Source organism: Oryx dammah, unplaced genomic scaffold (assembly GCF_014754425.2).
Source record: "Oryx dammah isolate SB20612 unplaced genomic scaffold, SCBI_Odam_1.1 HiC_scaffold_13, whole genome shotgun sequence".
Lineage (NCBI taxonomy): Eukaryota > Metazoa > Chordata > Mammalia > Artiodactyla > Bovidae > Oryx > Oryx dammah.
The window spans coordinates 1,025,014-1,042,587 of record NW_024070197.1 but is presented as its reverse complement, the minus strand read 5'-3'; the positions used below and the strand labels follow the sequence as shown (position 1 = coordinate 1,042,587).

Below are 17,574 nucleotides of genomic sequence, written 5' to 3'. Positions count from 1 at the left end.
AATTCTCTTTCCCTTCCTTCCTTATTTGATCCCTCATAGCTACCCCGGAAATAGCCCCAGGTCTGGACTCGGGTCTCCACCAAAGAGAGGCACTGACCCCCATCAGCCTTTGTCACGTCATCAGAAGTCTGGCCTCCACCTCCGCGGGAGGTACCAGCTCTGTCCTGGGTCGTCGATGGACAAGTGTCCGCCACCCACACACAAGCACAGGCCGTTGGGTAATGTAGTTTCTGTCTTGCATCCCACCCTTCCCATTCTCCACAGCGAAGGCCAAACAACCTGCGAGACCCTGGAAGACAATGCTGTGCTGTTCCAAAGATGACCACGCTAGATTTCTGTGGCCATGTTGGGCAAAGCCATCCACAAGAGATAGTGAATAGGAGACCCCTGCCTGTGAAGCCCTTGGCAAGCTTCTTAAGTCTCTCATACCCTCAGGAAAAACATGCCACTAAAAATCATGAGGAAGGGTACTCCTCGGTGGTCTTGTGTTTAAGACTTGGTGCTCTCACTGCTTAGGACCCGGGTTCCATTCCCATTTGGGGATTTAAATGCAGGTACTAGACTATGGCACAGCAGTGCAGAATCCAGTTGCAGCGCAGCAGACACAGGTTGGATCCTTGAGTTGGGAGGATCCCCTGGAGGAGGCAATGGCAACCCACTCCAGTTCTCATCTGGAAAATCCCACCATCAGAGGAGCTCGGTAGGTTACAGCCCACGGGGTTGCAAAAAGTTGGACATGACTGAGCAGGTACACACAATGTCTAGAGTATGAGGTAAGGGAGCAGCTGATAATTTGGTATTCTGTCAATGTCTGTTTCTGAGAGTGAACGGTTGGTTCATGGCTGACAAGTATCCAACAGAGCAAAAAACAAAAACAAACCCAAAAATGGTACTAGGAAGATAAGTTGCTTACACTGTCTTTGTGAGCTAACGTCAAATGATGATTTTACTCAGTGGTTCCCAAGCTGGTAACATAAGCATCACCAAGGAATTTGCTAAAACTGCCTGTACATGGTCAGTCCATGGAGAGCCTGAACCTGCAGCTCCCAAGACAGCACTAAATCCTGGGGTATGTGAGAACAGCTTCACACACCCACAAGGGACATCCCAGCAGAGAAGCAAAAATGAGATGATGCCGGGAAGACACAATTTCACAATCGCTTCTGCCCATATGCCATTGTCTGAAACTCACTGACATGGTCCATGGAAGAGAAGCTGTGTGTTGATAAAGAAACAATTGGATAGGAGACCATCTACCCAGTTTCTAGTACAATCCATCTGTTCAGTCGCTGGGATAATGGATTTCATTATCCCTCCTACATATTCAGCACTATTTATTACTTTTGGGTTGAAAACCTCAAACCCCATTCCTCTGTTCTTAACCTAAACCAAGACAACAAGGCAATAAACAAGATAAGTTGGCACTCATTCCCAGTATTATTATGGTTCTGGAATACAGTGCAGGAACCACTGAAGGACCTGCTGAAGAAAACGGCTGCCAATCTAGATTTCTATATGCACAGCAAAGTTGCCTTTTAAGAAAAAGTATGAGTAGGCACTTCCCTGGTGCTCCAGTGCTTGAGTCCTTGCTCCCAATGCAGGGAGCACAGGGTTAAATGCTGGTCGGGGAACTAAGGTCCCACGCGCCACAGGACGTTGCCAAAAAAAGAAGAGTAGGACTGTTTTGAACTCCATATGGGAAATTTAATAGAAAATTAACACACACAAAATGAAATCCTAAAGTTTATATTTAAGGATTTGGAAACCGATCTCAGATGGAAGACCTGCAATGATAGAAACAATGATGATCCAAGAGAGTAAATGCCTGCGTAGATGGATACAACTGCTCATGATTTGTATTAAACATGAATGATGTTTCCTTGTGGAGTTAGAATGATGGAATTAACATACAAGGTCTCAACACATAGACTGAAATACAGATATACTGGTAAGTGTCTTACATAGTAGTGAAGAAGAAAAAGTACTTATAATTCTGTGCTCTACTGTATTTAATAAGTGCCTATAAATCTTAAACAATAACAAACACAATTAGAGAATATGCTTTCCAAACTAGAATAAAGAAAACCTATAAGTAATTAATAGAAAATTTAATGGGGAGGAGGGGAGAAAAAGAACAAGTGATGCAAAAACATCTAAAAAATAAGATATTTAATATTTAAACTCAAATTATGTATATCAACTATAACATTAAATAAATATGGGATAAGTTAAATTAGCAGTCAGTACTTTTGGACAGCTCAAAATTCCCTTCACAAGAGATTTTTAAAGGGAGGTTTTGAATTTCTATTCAGAGAAATAGAAATTTGGCTGATGGAGAACCAAGACCTTATGCTGAATGTCACTAGAGCCCATAATTAAGCTTCTTAAGAACTAAAATCTGCTGAGAAGCCATCAGGAAATTACCAGCAGCACAACTCCTGGTGAGGAAAGAAGAGAGTGGCATGGAGGGGTGACTTGTAACAACAGCCAACTTTTAAGCACATCCACATACCCAGCCATATGACAGGCTCTTTACAACACTATCCTTTAACCTGCACAACCACCCGGTGAGGCATGCTGGTCAACACACTTGTTTCATAAATAATGAAGGTTCCAATGGTTAATCCAATTCCAAGTTTACAAGGGAGAAAACCAAGAAACCAAAAGTTCCCTGAGTTGGTCTGAGTTATGGGCACCACTAAGTAGCACAGCTGAGAATGGTGGCCCAAGTGACGGAAATCTCATCACTGATCTACTCGCCCTCCTGCCTGAAGTCATATAATCTGGGCAGGGCCAGGACCCTTCCTGGGTCAGAGAAATAAGGTCATGGAAAATTCAACTGCCCAAACTACCAGGATGAACTACAAGAAGTCTTTCTGACTTTTGTGTGTCCCAGAAAAGGACCTTCAGCCTCACTCACCACACCTGTGAAACTGGGAACTGTGAAACTTATGACTAAGAAACTGGAACACATTTGTCAAGCCATGGGTCATGTTTCCTATGGATGCAGAGGGCTCTGTCAGGACTGAAGGGGCAAAGTCATTCCCGGAGACTCACCCCAACATCCAAACTATGCACACGTCCCTTCAACTCTGCCTCCTAACGTGTCCCAGGTCATCTCTTAAGCCACCATCCTGGGCCAGTCCACTGTCAACATCCTCCTGGACTGTAGTGACCTCCTCCCTCTCTCCAACATCAGTTCTCTATCCTCCTCAGTCTGTGCTCCACACAGCAGCCAAAGGGAGGCTTAGAGACAAATGACATCATCCCGCTGTCCTGTGAGTCCCTTCCTCAGCTCCCAGAGCAGGTGCAATACAGTCCACATTTCTCATGATGCCCTGCCCCTCCATCTCACTGCCCACCACCTGTTTCCTCTGGACCCACTGGTCTTCAGCTGTTTCCCCTGACAGTCCAAGCTCTGGCTTGCCTCAAGATCTTGGCAGATGCTGTTCCCTTTGCAAGGAGTGCTCTTCTCCATCTTCAAACATGGCTGAGGCTCTTCTGTCCCTCACAGTCCTGTATACCTTCTGTTCCTTTTCCCATGCATTAGTTTAACAGACATCTTTCTACTTTCACAGACATGCAGACAGACTTGTGGAAGTGACATGACTAAGGTCATCCAGATGGTGATAGGCACAGCTCAGGAACGTTGGCATCCCAACTGTCCCCAGAGTCCAAGCTCGCAGCCACTGGACCACTCCTGCTGATGACATCTCGCCTCCAGGCCAAAGTTTTGACCTCGTTCTTCATTATGCTGAACGGGGATTGCAGGCATGTTACTAACGACACTGGCGTATCTCACCTGTGTGTTGTATCTGTTTCCCAGTCTAGACATGAGTCACAAGACTCGTGTCCCAGTCACCCATGTATCTCCATAACCGAGGACACTGCGTGGAGCAACAGGGGTGAAAGATGGGGTTCTCACGACTCCTGCCTATCAAAGCAGCAAGAACACAGTGGACCCCTCTATACACAGAAAATTAGATGGGGTGACCCAGGTCATTAGGGAAAGGGGTCCTTCATCCATGGGGATGCATGTAACTCCTGTGTTGAGACAAACTGAGTTTTTCAGGTCTCTTCGTGGGCCATGTAACAGGGAGCCTTGAGGTGCAGAAAGAAAATCCTTCTGCTGAGAACCAAGTCATGTCTTGGGACATGATCTCCTGTGAAAGGGCTCAGCTACAGCTAAAGGCAACACACAATCACAGCAAAACTGAGCACATGAGGGGACAGGGTGTTCCTTGGGTCCATAGTCTCAGATGCCAAAGAGCATTTTTCCTCTGGCCAAACTATTCACCACAAGAGTTACTTTAAAGAAGTCTGCCCGATGTGAGTTCTCTGATGCTGACTGAGCCCAGCCTTCTTGTAAAAGGCTTTGCCACATCTCATACATGTGTAGATTTCACTCCACTATGAATCTTTTGATGGGTGGTGAGGGTTGAGCTGTAGCTGTAGGTTTTTCCACACTCACTGCACTCATAGGGCTTCTCCCTAGAGTGACACCTCATGTGGCGAGTTACAGAAAAGCTGTCACTAAAGGCTTTCCCACACTCTTTGCACTCAAAGGGTTTCTCCCCAGTGTGGGTTCTCTTATGCCGAATGAAGTCAGAGTGGTGGGCGAAGGCCTTTCCACACTCACTGCACACATACGGCTTCTCTCCAGTGTGACTCCGCTGGTGCTCCGTGAGGTGTGACCTGCGGCTGAAGGCTTTGCCACACTCAGCGCACACGAAAGGCTTTTCTCCAGCGTGAGTCCGCTGGTGCTGCGTGAGGTGAGACTTGCGGCCGAAGGCTCTCCTACACTCACTGCACTCATAGAGCTTCTCCCTAGTGTCAATGCTGTAGTGTAGAGGGAGGTCTGCTTTCTTGAGAAACGTCTTGCTACATTTTCTGCATTTATAGAGTTTTACTCTAGTGTGAATCCGCTGATGTTGAAGAAGGAAGCGATTCTTGACAAACCCTTTCCCACAGTCCTTGCATTTGTAGGAATTCTTCCCTCCGTGAAACAGTGGGTCTGCTCTTGATCCATGTGACTCACGTCCCTGAGAAGCATCTCCTGAGGAGACCTGATCTTGTAAATCTTTTGAGCCCAGACTGTTGCCTCTCCCCAGATCACCACATTCAGGGATCCTGTTTCTGGGGAGGGTTTCCTTGCGAAGGACTGTTGCTGTCTTCAAATGCCCTCCCTGCTTTTCTGACGCTCCTTCCGGTTCCCGAGCTTGCCCCAACGGAGAAACACTGCAGCCTTCCTGAGTCAGTGACCTCTGAAGTAAGCGTCCCTTGAACAACGCTTGCTGAGAAGCAGTAGTTTCTGTGGTCTTGGTTTTTGCTTTGTCACCTGAAGGGATTCCAATATACAAATGAGGCCTATTAGTAATGCCAACACAGAAGAAACAAAATCACCAAGCAAGCAGGAAAAGGAAGATGGAAATGTTAACCCCTGATACCCTGCTGTGGTTTGGCTGGAGGTATGTGGTCCTGAGAACCTCATCTAAAGTGCCACAGAGTGATGAGAGAACAGCAAGCACTGACAGAGCGGGGAACAGTGGGGACTCACATGTGGCTGGCAGGAGTGCCAGAAGGTCAGCCACACTGGAAACTGTTGGGTGCTTTTTCTTCAAGTTAAATATACACCTATCCCATGTCTGAGTCAATCCAATTCTGGGTATATGCCCAACATAACTGCTCACAGTGGTTATCTTTATAATGTCCAAAAAAATGCTTTGGTCACCTGATGCGAAGAGCCAACTCATTGAAAAAGACCCTGCTATTGGGAAAGATTGAAGGCAATGGGAGAATGGGGCGGCAGAGGATGAGATGGTTACGCATAGCACCACCGCTTCAACGGACATGAATCTGAACAAACTCCGGGAGACACTGAAGGACAGAGGAGCCTGGTGTGCTGCAGTCCATGGGGTTTCAAAGGGTCAGACATGACTGAGTGACTGAACGACAACTACTGATTTTCGTCAACAGGAGGATAAATAACATAAACTGCAACATATTGCTACAATGAGATATTATACAGTATGAAGCATCACACTCCAAGCAAGTGCCACCACATGAATGAATTTGGTTTAATCTAAATCAAATCCCTTACGATTATACAGTGGAAGTGACAAATAGATTCAAGGGATTAGATCTGATAGACAGAGTGCCTGATGAACTATGGACGGAGATTTGTGACATCGTACAGGAGACAGGATCAAGATCATCCCCAAGAAAAAGAAATGCAAAAAAGCAAAATGACTGTCTGAGGAGGGCTTACAAATAGCTGTGACAAGAAGAGAAGCTAAAGGCAAAGGAGAAAAGGAAAAATATGCCCATTTGAATGCAGAGTTCCAAAGGACAGCAAGGACAGATAAGAAAGCCTTCCTCAGTGATCAGTGCAAAGAAATAGATGAAAACAATAGAATGGGAAAGACTGGAGATCTCTTCAAGAAAATTAGAGATACTGAGGGAACCTTTCATGCAAAGAAAGAAAAAGTGAAGTCGCTCAGTTGTGTCCAACTCTTTGCGACACCATGGACTGTAACTCATCAGGCTCCTCAGTCCATGGGCTTCTCCAGGCAAGAATATTGGAGTGGGTTGCCATTTCCTTCTCCAGGGGATTTTCCCGACCCAGGGATTGAACCCAGGTCTCCCACATTGCAGGCAGATGCTTTTACTGTCTGAGCCACCAGGGAAGATGGGCACAATAAAGGACAGAAATGGTCTGGACTTAACAGAAGCAGAAGTTATTAAGAAGAGGTGGCAAGAATACACAGAAGAACTATACAAAAAAAGATCTTCATGACCCAGATAATCATGATGGTATGATCACTCACCTAGAGCCAGACATCCTGAAACCCGAAGTCAAGTGGGCCTTAGGAAGCATCACTATGAACAAAGCTAGTGGAGGTGATGAAATTCCAGTTGAGCTATTTCAAATCCTAAAAGATGATGCTGTGAAAGTGCTGCACTCACTATGTCAGCAAATTTGGAAAACTCAGCAGTGGCCACAGGACTGGAAAAGGTCAGTTTTCATTCCAGTCCCAAAGAAAGGCAATGCCAAAGAATGCTCAAATGACTGCACAACTGCACTAATCTCACATGCTAGTAAAGTAATGCTCAAAATTCTCCAAGCCAGGCATCAACAGTACGTAAACCGTGAACTTCCAGATGTTCAAGCTGGTTTTAGAAAAGGCAGAGGAACCAGAGATCAAATTGCCAACATCCACTGGATCATCAAAAAAGCAAGTGAGTTCCAAAAAAATCCTATTTCTGCTTTATTGACTATGCCAAAGCCTTTGACTGTGGATCACAACAAACTCTGGAAAATTCTTAAAAGGATGGGAATACCAGGCCATCTGACTGGCCTCTTGAGAAATCTGTATGTAGATCAGGAAGCAAGAGTTAGAACTGGACATAGAACAACAGACTGGTTCTAAATTGGGAAAGGAGTAGGTAGAGGCTGTATATTGTCACCCTGCTTATTTAACTTATGTGCAGAGTACATCATGAGAAACGCTGGGCTGGAAGAACCACAAGATGGAATCAAGATTGCTGGAGAAATATCAATAACCTCAGATATGCAGATGACACTACCCTTATGGCAGAAAGCGAAAAAGAATTAAAGAGCCTCTTGGTAAAAGTGAAAGAGGAGAGTGAAAAAGTTGGCTTAAAGCTCAACATTCAGAAAACTAAAATCATGGCACCTGGTCCCATCACTTCATGGGAAATAGATGGGGAAACAGTGGAAACAGTGGAAACTTTATTTTTTGGGCTCCAAAACCACCACAGACAGTGACTGCAGCCATGAAATTAAAAGATGCTTGCTCTTTGGAAGAAAAGTTATGACCAAACTAGACAACATATTAAAAAGCAGAGACATTACTTTGCTAACAAAGGTCCGTCTAGTCAAGGCTATGGTTTTCCAGTGGTCATGTATGCATGTGAGAGTTGGACTATAAAGAAAGCTTACCACCGAAGAATTGATGCTTTTGAATTGTGGTGTTGGAGAAGACTCTTGAGAGTCCCTTGGACTGCAAGGAGATCCAACCAGTTCATCCTAAAGGAAATCAGTTCTGAATATTCATTGGAAGGACTGATGCTGAAGCTGAAACTCTAATACTTTGGCCACCTGATGTGAGGAACTGACTCATTTGAAAAGACCCTGATGCTGGGAAAGACTGAAGGCGGGAGGAGAAGGGGATGACAGAGGATGAGCTGGTTGGATGGTATCATCAACTCGATGGACATGAGTTTGAGTAAACTCTGGGCATTGGTGATGGACAGGAGGCCTGGCGTGCTGCAGTCCATGGGGTTCCAAAGAGTCAGACATGACTAAGGGACAGAACTGAACTGAATGAAGCTCACAGACATCCTGATGATCAATAGGAGATAAGTGGGAAACACACTATGAAGTTCTGTTTTACCCACTCATGAATAGTCCTGGTACTGGCGGTTATGTTTGTAAGAGGTTGTATGGACTAAGAAGGCTTGCAGGAGCCTCCTAAGGTCAGGATCTTGACCTGATGGTAGTTATTTGGATTTATTCATGTGTCAAAATTCATCAAGCTAAGCCCTTAAGAGTCATGAACACTGATATGTGTAAATTACACTTCAGTTTAAAAAAAAACGAAAAGAATAAGGGGGATGAATGGAAGTCTAGTGTAGACCTTTCTTCTACAAACAGCCTCTGAGAAGCTGGTTGTACAGATAGTCACACTGATCAGAGGCCATTCTAGAGCTCAGGGATTGGGCGGGGGGTGGGGGTGGGGGGTGGGTGGCGGGAATAAGAGATGATAGGAATGCCCAAGAAGGTGGGAGATGTTTCTAATGCAGGAATTTGTCATGGGAGGGACAGAGGGAGGTGACAAGAAAGGCTTCAAATGGCAATCAGATGCAGATGAGTCTGAAAGGATTGAGTGAAGGGAAAGAGAAGCAAGCAGTCTTTATTTCCAACATGAATTTTCTCATAGGCTGAGGTTTCAGCAGGTGGAGAGTGGTAAGGGTTTGAGGTGAGGGGAGTGGCTGGGAGAGTTGCTGTAGGAGACACAGCAGAAGTGCAGAGATCATGGGGTGTGCAGTATCATGCAGACAAGAGATGATGAGAGAGCTGGACTGGGGTGAAGTTCAGGAAGGGGATGGAGTCAGGAATGAGATGGGGTATATAAGGGATAGGAACTAGGCACGACTGGGATCTAGTGACTGTTCACATATAATGAACAGGACCTGCGTATGGCTGCACAAGGGACCTAGTGATTGTTCAAAGCTGGTTCTGGCCTTTTCAACTTGGGTATAACTTGTGTCCCCAGAGAGGTCTCAATAAGAAGCTTCCCCAGAATTTCAGAGGCAACAGTCCCTCCCAGTCTGCAGTGACCACCACTGCCTGGATCTTGGCAATCCACCTGAGGAAGTGCCTGGGGAAAGAGCTCTCTTCACCATCCGTAGCTCTCGTCCAGGATGCAACAGGCAGGTCAGTTCTGGTTTGGAAATGGGATACCCTGTTTGTGGAGATACAGAACAAAGGTGTTTTGTAAAGACTATGAAGACTCTCTCTATAGAGTGTGATTTTTAGGACAGGGAAGATTTCAGAATAATAGTGCTCCCATGCACGAAAAAAATGCTGCCCTGGCTCCTGAAACCAAGGCACAAACACCAGCCTTGGGCAATGTCTACACAACAGCCTCCATCCTACAGAATCCAAAACCTGCTCACGTGCAGCCACGGGACCCCTGGAAAAGACACCCACTTTCCCCACAGATGTTCTCTGATTAATCTAAGTCCATGTGTCTCACCAGGTGATGCCAGATTCTCACCACAGGCCAGTTCAAATCAGGTTTCTGGGATCAGGCCTGGGGCCACCTGACCCAGCCAGGTTGGGCCAGTCAGATCCCTATCATGGGAATCTTTTACAGGGGCCTCAGGCTGAGCCCCTGCTGAGTGCTGGGGCAAGAGGTCACTTCCTGTCACAAAAACACCTTCACAGAAAGGGCATGACATAGACATGCTGAAAAAAGTAGAGATAAGAAGTCTGAGGGTCTCAGAGAGAAGGACTGAGGTGGCCATTCCTACCCAAAGCTGTTGTGAAAAGACAGTGACCCAAGCAGACTCACGGAGAGAAGCCAGGGTGAGACCCAGAGCCAGGGTGTGCATCTGCCTGCGGATTCTCCCAGGTCCTGGGGACAGGTCCTCAGGACACCCTGCTCCCAGGAGCCCCACTTCCTCCCGCCAGGAGGACCAGGCTTCTTGCTCAACCATCCATGTTGGAGACAAAGGGAGAGCAGGTGGGAGGAAGCAAGCCCAGAACATGGCGAGGAAGATGGGTTGGGGAGGAGGCGGGCGGGTTGCTCCACCTTCCAGGCCTTGAGAGGATGGAACCCAGAAGGAGGCTGCAGAACTCCCACCCCTGCCACCACGGAGGGGAGGAGAAACTTACCCAGTGAGACCAGGGGCCTGGAGGTCTCCAGCACCACCTCCTGGTACAGGGTTCTCTGAGTCGGGTCCAGTAATTTCCACTCCTGCTGGGTGAAGGTCACAGTCACATCCTTGAGGGTCACTGGTGCCTGGCAAGTCAAACAGAGTAGCATCATGTGCTTTGGGGCTGTTGGATGGGATCAGAGCCTGTTTATTTCAGGTGTCTGCCTCAGGCCTTTCCAGCCTGCTGTAGTTGGGGACACAGGTTCTGGTGGCGGATGGACAAGGTGTGAGTTTCAACTAACTTGAGAAATGTGTAACCTGGTGCAGGTAACAACATTTCTGAGCCTCAAGTTTCTCTTCTATAAAGCATTCTGTAAAATAACAGAACCTAATTTTGAAGAGGCGGGGATTGAAGGAGATGAAAGGTAACAAAGGTCCCTCAGAGCAAACCAAGGGCCCCACGAAAGCCCGCTATGACCATTGCTTTTTACGATTATTTCTCCTCTTTGCCTCTCTAAGGCCCTGGAAAATCTCAACCAGCACACAGCTCTGCACAAAAAAGCCAGATCCCAAGCAAATGGGTGCGGGCGGTACTTTAGCTGGAACTAGAAAGATCAGGAACTGCTTCAAAGAAGAGGTGGTATTTGAGCAAAGATCTGAACAGTGCGCAGGGATGAACTGGAGACCATCCTGAGTGGGGAGGACTGCGGGCAAAGGCTGGGCAGTCGGTGAGAGTCTGGCAAGTGGAGGATGGTGCAGCTGGAGGGCAGTGAGCTGGGGAAGGGTGGGAGGGGAAGGGGATACACAGTCCACACAGAGGGAGTCAGAGGGACAGCTGCAGGGGGCCGTGCTGGGGCCTGAACTGATTCCAAGTGTCATGAGCGCCCACTAGCTCACAAGCAGCTAGTGAGCCCGTTACATCTAGGGCCGGCCCTGTCCTAGGCCCAGGGATGAAGCAGCAAACAGGGATTCACGGATCCTCAATAAGCAACTGAATGAATGAGCAAGACAACATCAGCTGGCTCTAAGGATTCCGGTGATGAGAAAACAGAGTCGGGGGCAGAGGCGTGGCTTCCCTCATGTGGTAAAAAATCCGCCTGCCAACGCGGGAGACACCCGTTTGATCCCTGGTCTAAGAGGATCCCACATGCCTCAGAACAACTAAGCCCAGGCGTCACACTCAGTCTGTGCTCTAGAGCCCAGGAGCTGCAACTACTGAGCTCATGTGCTTAAACTACAGAAGTCCCAGTGCCTGGAGCCCGGGCTCTGCAACAAGAGAAGCATTTGCGATAAGAAGCCCGCACACCACAAAAAAGAGTAGCCCCGGCTCACCGCAAGCAGAAAGAGCCTGTGCAGCAACAAAGACCCAGAACAGCCAAAAATAAATAAATAAATAAAATTATAAAAAAAAAAAAAAAGAAAAGAAAACAGAGTGGGAAGATTAGAGAAAGTGAAAGTGAAAGTCGCTCAGTCATGTCCGACTCTTTGCAACCCCTTGGACTATACAGTCCATGGAATTCTCCAGGCCAGAATACTGGAGTGGGTAGCCTTTCCCTTCTCCAGGGGATCTTCCCAACCCAGAGATCGAACCCAGGTCTCCCGCATTGCGGGCAGATTCTTTACCAGCTGAGTCACAAGGGAAGCCCAAGAATACTGGAGTGGGTAGCCTATCCCTTCTCTAGTGGATCTTCCCAACCCAGGAATCGAACCGGGATCTCCTGCATCGCAGGCGGATTCTTTACCAACTGAGCTATCAGGGATCAAGGATGCACATAGATTGGGAGCAAATGTGAAAAGCCCTCTCTGATGAGGGGGCCACACAAACAGAAAGCAAATACACAAGACAATTCCTGGTGGTGAGTGGGGCTGTGATAAGAGCACACAGTGTCACACGCTGGAGAGGATTCTGCGTGTTGACATTCAAAGGCTCCCACAAGGCACCATCACCCTATCTTCAATCAACTCACTTTTAACATAAAAGGAAATGTCTTTAATAGAAGGATGAATTTGCTGCTGAAAATGGCAAGCTAGTTTTGCATAAACAGATGGCAACTGCCAACATGAGTCCAGTGACCTTCCTGGCTCTCAGCCCACCCCAGGGTCCTCCTGGCAGAGGAGCAGTGAGGTGGCGCCAGTGGTGAAGAACCTGCCTGCCCATGCAGAGATGCAAGATACGAGTTCAACCCCCGGGTCGAGAAGATCCCCTGGGGTGGAAAATGGCAGCCCATCCCAGCATTCTTGCCTGGAGAATGCCATGGACACTGAAGTGGCTGGAGCGATGCTACCTGGCTGGATCCTGGGCAACACCTTCTCTGATCACCTTAAGCCAGGAGAAGGAAATGTTAATATCCTCATTAACCCCAAGGTATGGGAGACAAGGGCAGTGATGAGACTGGCTCAAGGTCACAGCCCTGGGAAGGGCACGGACACAACACACCCTGAAGTCTCCATCCTGTTGCTTGAGTGCTTTCCTCAAAGCGCTCCGTTCAGGTGTCCAGGGACAGAGAAGGTCTGAGACAGCCCATTTCTTTAGCACTGCCGTTAGGACAAGCCTAGGGGAAAAGACCTCCTTCGACCCTAGAAATCAGTAACGAAAGAGCCACAGCTAGCACTTGCTGAGCGTCTCTGAGTGCACTGTGCTGCATTCAGTGGTTTTCACACCCTGCCCTACTCATCTCTCACCAGAACCCAGAAAGAATATGCTGGGATTAACCCCATTTCACAGCACAGGAAACTGTGGAGAGTCAGAACCTAGCAACATTCCCCACTAGTGGGCAGGGACAGACCCTGGAGCTGAACCCAGGATACGGGCTCTAAAGTTCGTTCTGCACACCTGCAATACACATATGGAGGATGGCACAGAGGGCTCCACGTATGTGTGGGGGTTACAGGGAGCCCTCTCCTTCACTGGCGACTCCACTCGACATGTAGAGGAAACCTATTACAATCTGGATCAGCTTCCTTCCCTCCTTGCCTCCAAACCCTCCATGGTGCCCACCAACCTTAGAAGTGGACCCTTTCTTCAGTCCGCCACTCCAGACCCTTCTGCACGGTTTCCAACAGGCTATGAGAGTCACAACTTAATGCCGCTCAGCCTCCCCTCCAGCATTTTCATCTAGTGGTTCGCGTGCTTGGGACACCCCTGCACAGATCAACTGCACTGGGAACCCGTCCATGTCAACCCCGGCCTGGATTTAGGACGCTCGGCTGGGACTGACTGACCAGCCTCCACAGTCCCCAGAGTTAGGGGAAGCAAGAGACCCTGGACAACAGCTTCCTCTCTATGGAGGCACTGGGACGACGCGGCGGGGGGTTCAAAGGGCCTGAGGGGCCAGCCACTCACTGGTGCCGGGTAGGTCTGTGCCGCCAGGGCCGCCATGGTGCCCTGCGCAGGGCCCCCAGGCCATGCAAGGTGGGGATCCACGGAGGGTTCCGGGGGCTTAACTGTGCTCCGCCGCACCACCCCACCACGCCCACCCTCGACTTCTGGGCAGCGCGGGGAGGAAGGCTCTTCCCCACTCGCTCTGCCCCAGCCTCGAGGGCGCTGACAGGCTCCGATGTGCCTGCGAAGCTAAGCACAACTCAGGCGGAGCCAACGAGACCCCGGGGAGGACGCCACCGGAAGTCTCGTGCAACGCTGGATCCCGGTCCTGCACAATCATTGGTCCAGAGCCACCGCCTCTGGCCGCAGAGCCTCCTGGGTAATACGGCTACTGCCGCCCATCCTGGTACTTCGAAGGGCGCGACTCTGGGAATTTCTGCCGAGGATTCTAAGTACCCGCGTAAAGGGCTCTGGAAAATGACATCCTCGGGCTCCGGGGGGCGGGGGGCGGGGAGGAGAAGGGTGGGGGTGGGGGGAGGAGAAGCGGCTCTTGGCGTCTTCTTAAATGGCCACCACCCTGTTTCCGTGTAGTATCTTCCGCAGCTAAGGAAAATTCTTAAACGTGTTATTTCATGTGCCATAAGGCTAAAATCTCAGAGGGATACGCTGGACCAGGATACGCAGAGTGAAAGCAAATTCAGGGATTTCCCTGGTCGTCCAAAATACTGAGCCACCGTGCTCCCTACGCAGTGAAAGCAAATTCAGGGATTTCCCTGGTCGTCCAAAATACTGAGCCACCGTGCTCCCAATGCAAAGGGCTCGGGTGTATCCCTGATCAGGGAACTAAGATCCCACGTGTGGTGCAGCAGAAAAGAGAGAGAGAAAAAAAAAAGATGCACCCACTCAAAGATTGGACCTGATAAACATTATCTTGCTGCTCTTCAATCACAAGGAGACAGAAGCCTGAGGGTCATTCTGTGAACTCCACCACCAGTGATGGACCACAGTGAAGACTTCATAGACAGGATGAGAGAGATATCAGGCAGCCTTGAATCATGTGGCCAAGATGCTGTCTCTCCTTCCCTCAAAAAACACATTTTCCCTGCCTCTGTACTCACCGATTGCATTCCTATCCAACCCACCTGTTATATCAATATAGCATTTCTCACTGCACATTACAAGGCAAGTTGATTTCTTTTAGTGGTAACGACACCTGAGATCTGCTTGAAAAGGAAATTTACCAAATTGCATTTTCTGCAAGGTGTTCCCTGCAGTGGTAGAAATGTGTACCAAGAGGCCTCCTGAACTCAGGTCAACATAATGTTGCTTTTTCTTTTCTTTTAAATTTCAGTCTGGTGTAATGGCAATACTATCTGCCAAAGGATTTGAAATTATCTCTGAGAAGATTGTGAAAGGTGATTCCTCACCAGTTTCAGTCTGATAGCAAGATTATGCACAATCACCTCATTCTGTACATTCGTCCTCATTCAGTGAAAATTCACTCTAAGGAGCCACATGTTTTCATTATACAGTGTCTTTATTACTGAAGCTCTGCACATGGTTGTGCTTACACAGCTTCATGTCATCAGGTCACAACATGGCTTCTCCATCTCCTAGTCAGCCTCACACTACAAGAAAAAAGATGACTCAAGGTTCCTATCGAAGCTGGAAGGATAGATTTATCAGTTACTGAGATGGGAAGGGTGGTGGTGGTGTAGATGGAGGAGGTTAGAAGGAAATATTTAAAATTCGCTTTTGAACATATTTTATCTTAGAATCTATCAAACACCCAAGTGAGACAGGCTTAGGCATTTGAATGTAGGACTCTGATACTCTGAGTTTTTAAAATGACTATTTATTTACTTTTTTTTGGGCTGTACTGGGTCTTCACTGCTGCGTGGGCTTTTCTCTAGTTTTGAAGAGTAGGGGCTACTCTTTAGTTGAGGTGTGCAGGCTTCTCATTGCAGTGGCTTCTCTTGGGGAGCATAGGCCCAACAGTTGTGATGTACGGGCTTAGTTGCTCCATGGGCATGTGGAGTATTCCCAGGTTAGGGATCAAACCCATGTCTCCTTCACTGGCAGGTGAGTTCCTTTTTTTGGGGGGGGGGGGCAGGTGGATTTTTACCACTCCAGAGCCTCCAGGGAAGCCTTGACTTTTTTGGCAAAACAAGTGAGATGTTTTATTTGATGGGCTGATTTTTAAAGAATGATCAGAGCTATGCAATCCAGACTCCCCAAGAGAAGAAATTAATGCACAGAAATAACACCAAGTAAAATGTCGCATATCTGGATTCCTGCAGTTACAGGTAAATCTAATGTTTTAGAAAAAAGAAACAGCAGGATATCTGGGAAATATTAAAGGATTGTCTGGAGCTACAAAAAGATGCTCCTTTTTCTTAAGGTGGAATAAACATGCGGTACTTACCATTCACATTCCTGATCTCCAAAAGGTAGATTTCAGATAAGAGATTTCAAATCAGGCTGCACCCTTGCTAGCTCTTTTCCTTTGCTTGTACTCAGTCATTAAACTTCTCATATTAATTGCCTCTAGATAAATCATATGTCGTTGAACTCTGTGTCAGGTTCTGCTTCTGCAAAACCCAACCTTAGGCAGAATACGTTTGGTCAAAACCTAAGATATCAATCATGTGAATCATGTCAGTGATATTAGGTTTCTCTTCCATAAGAATATAAGCAAAGGCCAGGAAAACTGCCTTAAATGTATAACTGCAGAATCAGACTAAATCTGGCCCTAGCCTGTTTCTAACAAGATACTGAGTTGTTTTTCAAAGACAGAACAAAACCACAAGTCATGCAGTCAAACCATGCACTAAGATTTCAACCTCAAACAACACTCGGGATCAAAATTCATCCCCTGTCCCTACTTTTAATTTTCTTTTTTATAGTGTCTTTGACTGGTTTTGATATCAGGGCAATAATGAATGACATTGTAAATAAATTTAAGTGTGTTTCATCCTCTTTAGTTTTTTGGAACAGTTTGAGAAGTCATATTAGCTCTTCTTTATATATTTAGTAAAACTTCTCTGTGAAGCAGTCCAGTCCTGGACTTTCGTTTCCTGGGAAATTTTTTTTTTTTTTTTTAAGAACCAGAATATATATTCCTTTCAAGTGTGCATGGAACATTCTCTAGTATAGACTACACACAACCTCACAAAACAAGCCTTGATAAATTTGAGAGGACAGAAAGTTAAAGCATCTTTTCAGAGCATGATAGTATAAACTCAGAAAATCAATCACAGAAATAAAAATGAGGAAAAACAAAAACCCAATTACATGGAGACTAAGCAAAATGCTACTAAAAAACCTATGGGTTAATGATGAAATCAGGCAGGGAATCAGAAAATACCTCAAGAAAAATGACAATGAAAACATAGCCTTATAAAAATCTATTGGATGCCGCAAAAGCAGTTCTAAGAGGGAAGTTCATAGTGAGGTAGGCCTTCCTCCAGAAACAAACAAACTCTCAAAAGATCAACCTAACCAACTGCCTAAAACAATTAGGGGAAAAAAAAAAAAAAAAAGAGCAAAACCCAAAGTCAGCAGAAGGAAGAAAATTATAAATGTAAAAGAAATAAATAAAACAGGTGTTTTTTTTTTTCAAAGACAAGATTCATAAGACCAGAAGATAATTTTTTGAAAGGGTAAATAAAATAAAAAATCTCTAGTCAGGCTCACCAAAAAGAAAAGAGAGACAACCCAGATAAACAAAATAAGAAATCAAAGAGGAGAAGTAACAACTGATACTATAGAAAAACAAAAAATCCTAAGAAAATACTATGAACAGTCATAAGCCAATAAATTCAACAACCTAGAAGAAATGGACAAGT

The 17,574-nt window shown here is 46.7% G+C and overlaps 1 protein-coding gene across 1 annotated transcript; it reads right to left on the bottom strand.

Annotated features, from left to right (window-relative positions):
- Positions 1 to 4,385: 4,385 nt before the first annotated feature.
- Positions 4,386 to 13,783, bottom strand: LOC120873005 (zinc finger protein 805-like). Its single transcript, XM_040253760.1, has 3 exons — positions 13,748 to 13,783; positions 10,441 to 10,550; positions 4,386 to 5,367 (listed from the first exon to the last, which is right to left on the bottom strand). The coding sequence occupies exons 1-3, from the start codon at positions 13,781 to 13,783 to the stop codon at positions 4,386 to 4,388; spliced, it is 1,128 nt and encodes a 375-aa protein (XP_040109694.1).
- Positions 13,784 to 17,574: the final 3,791 nt, after the last annotated feature.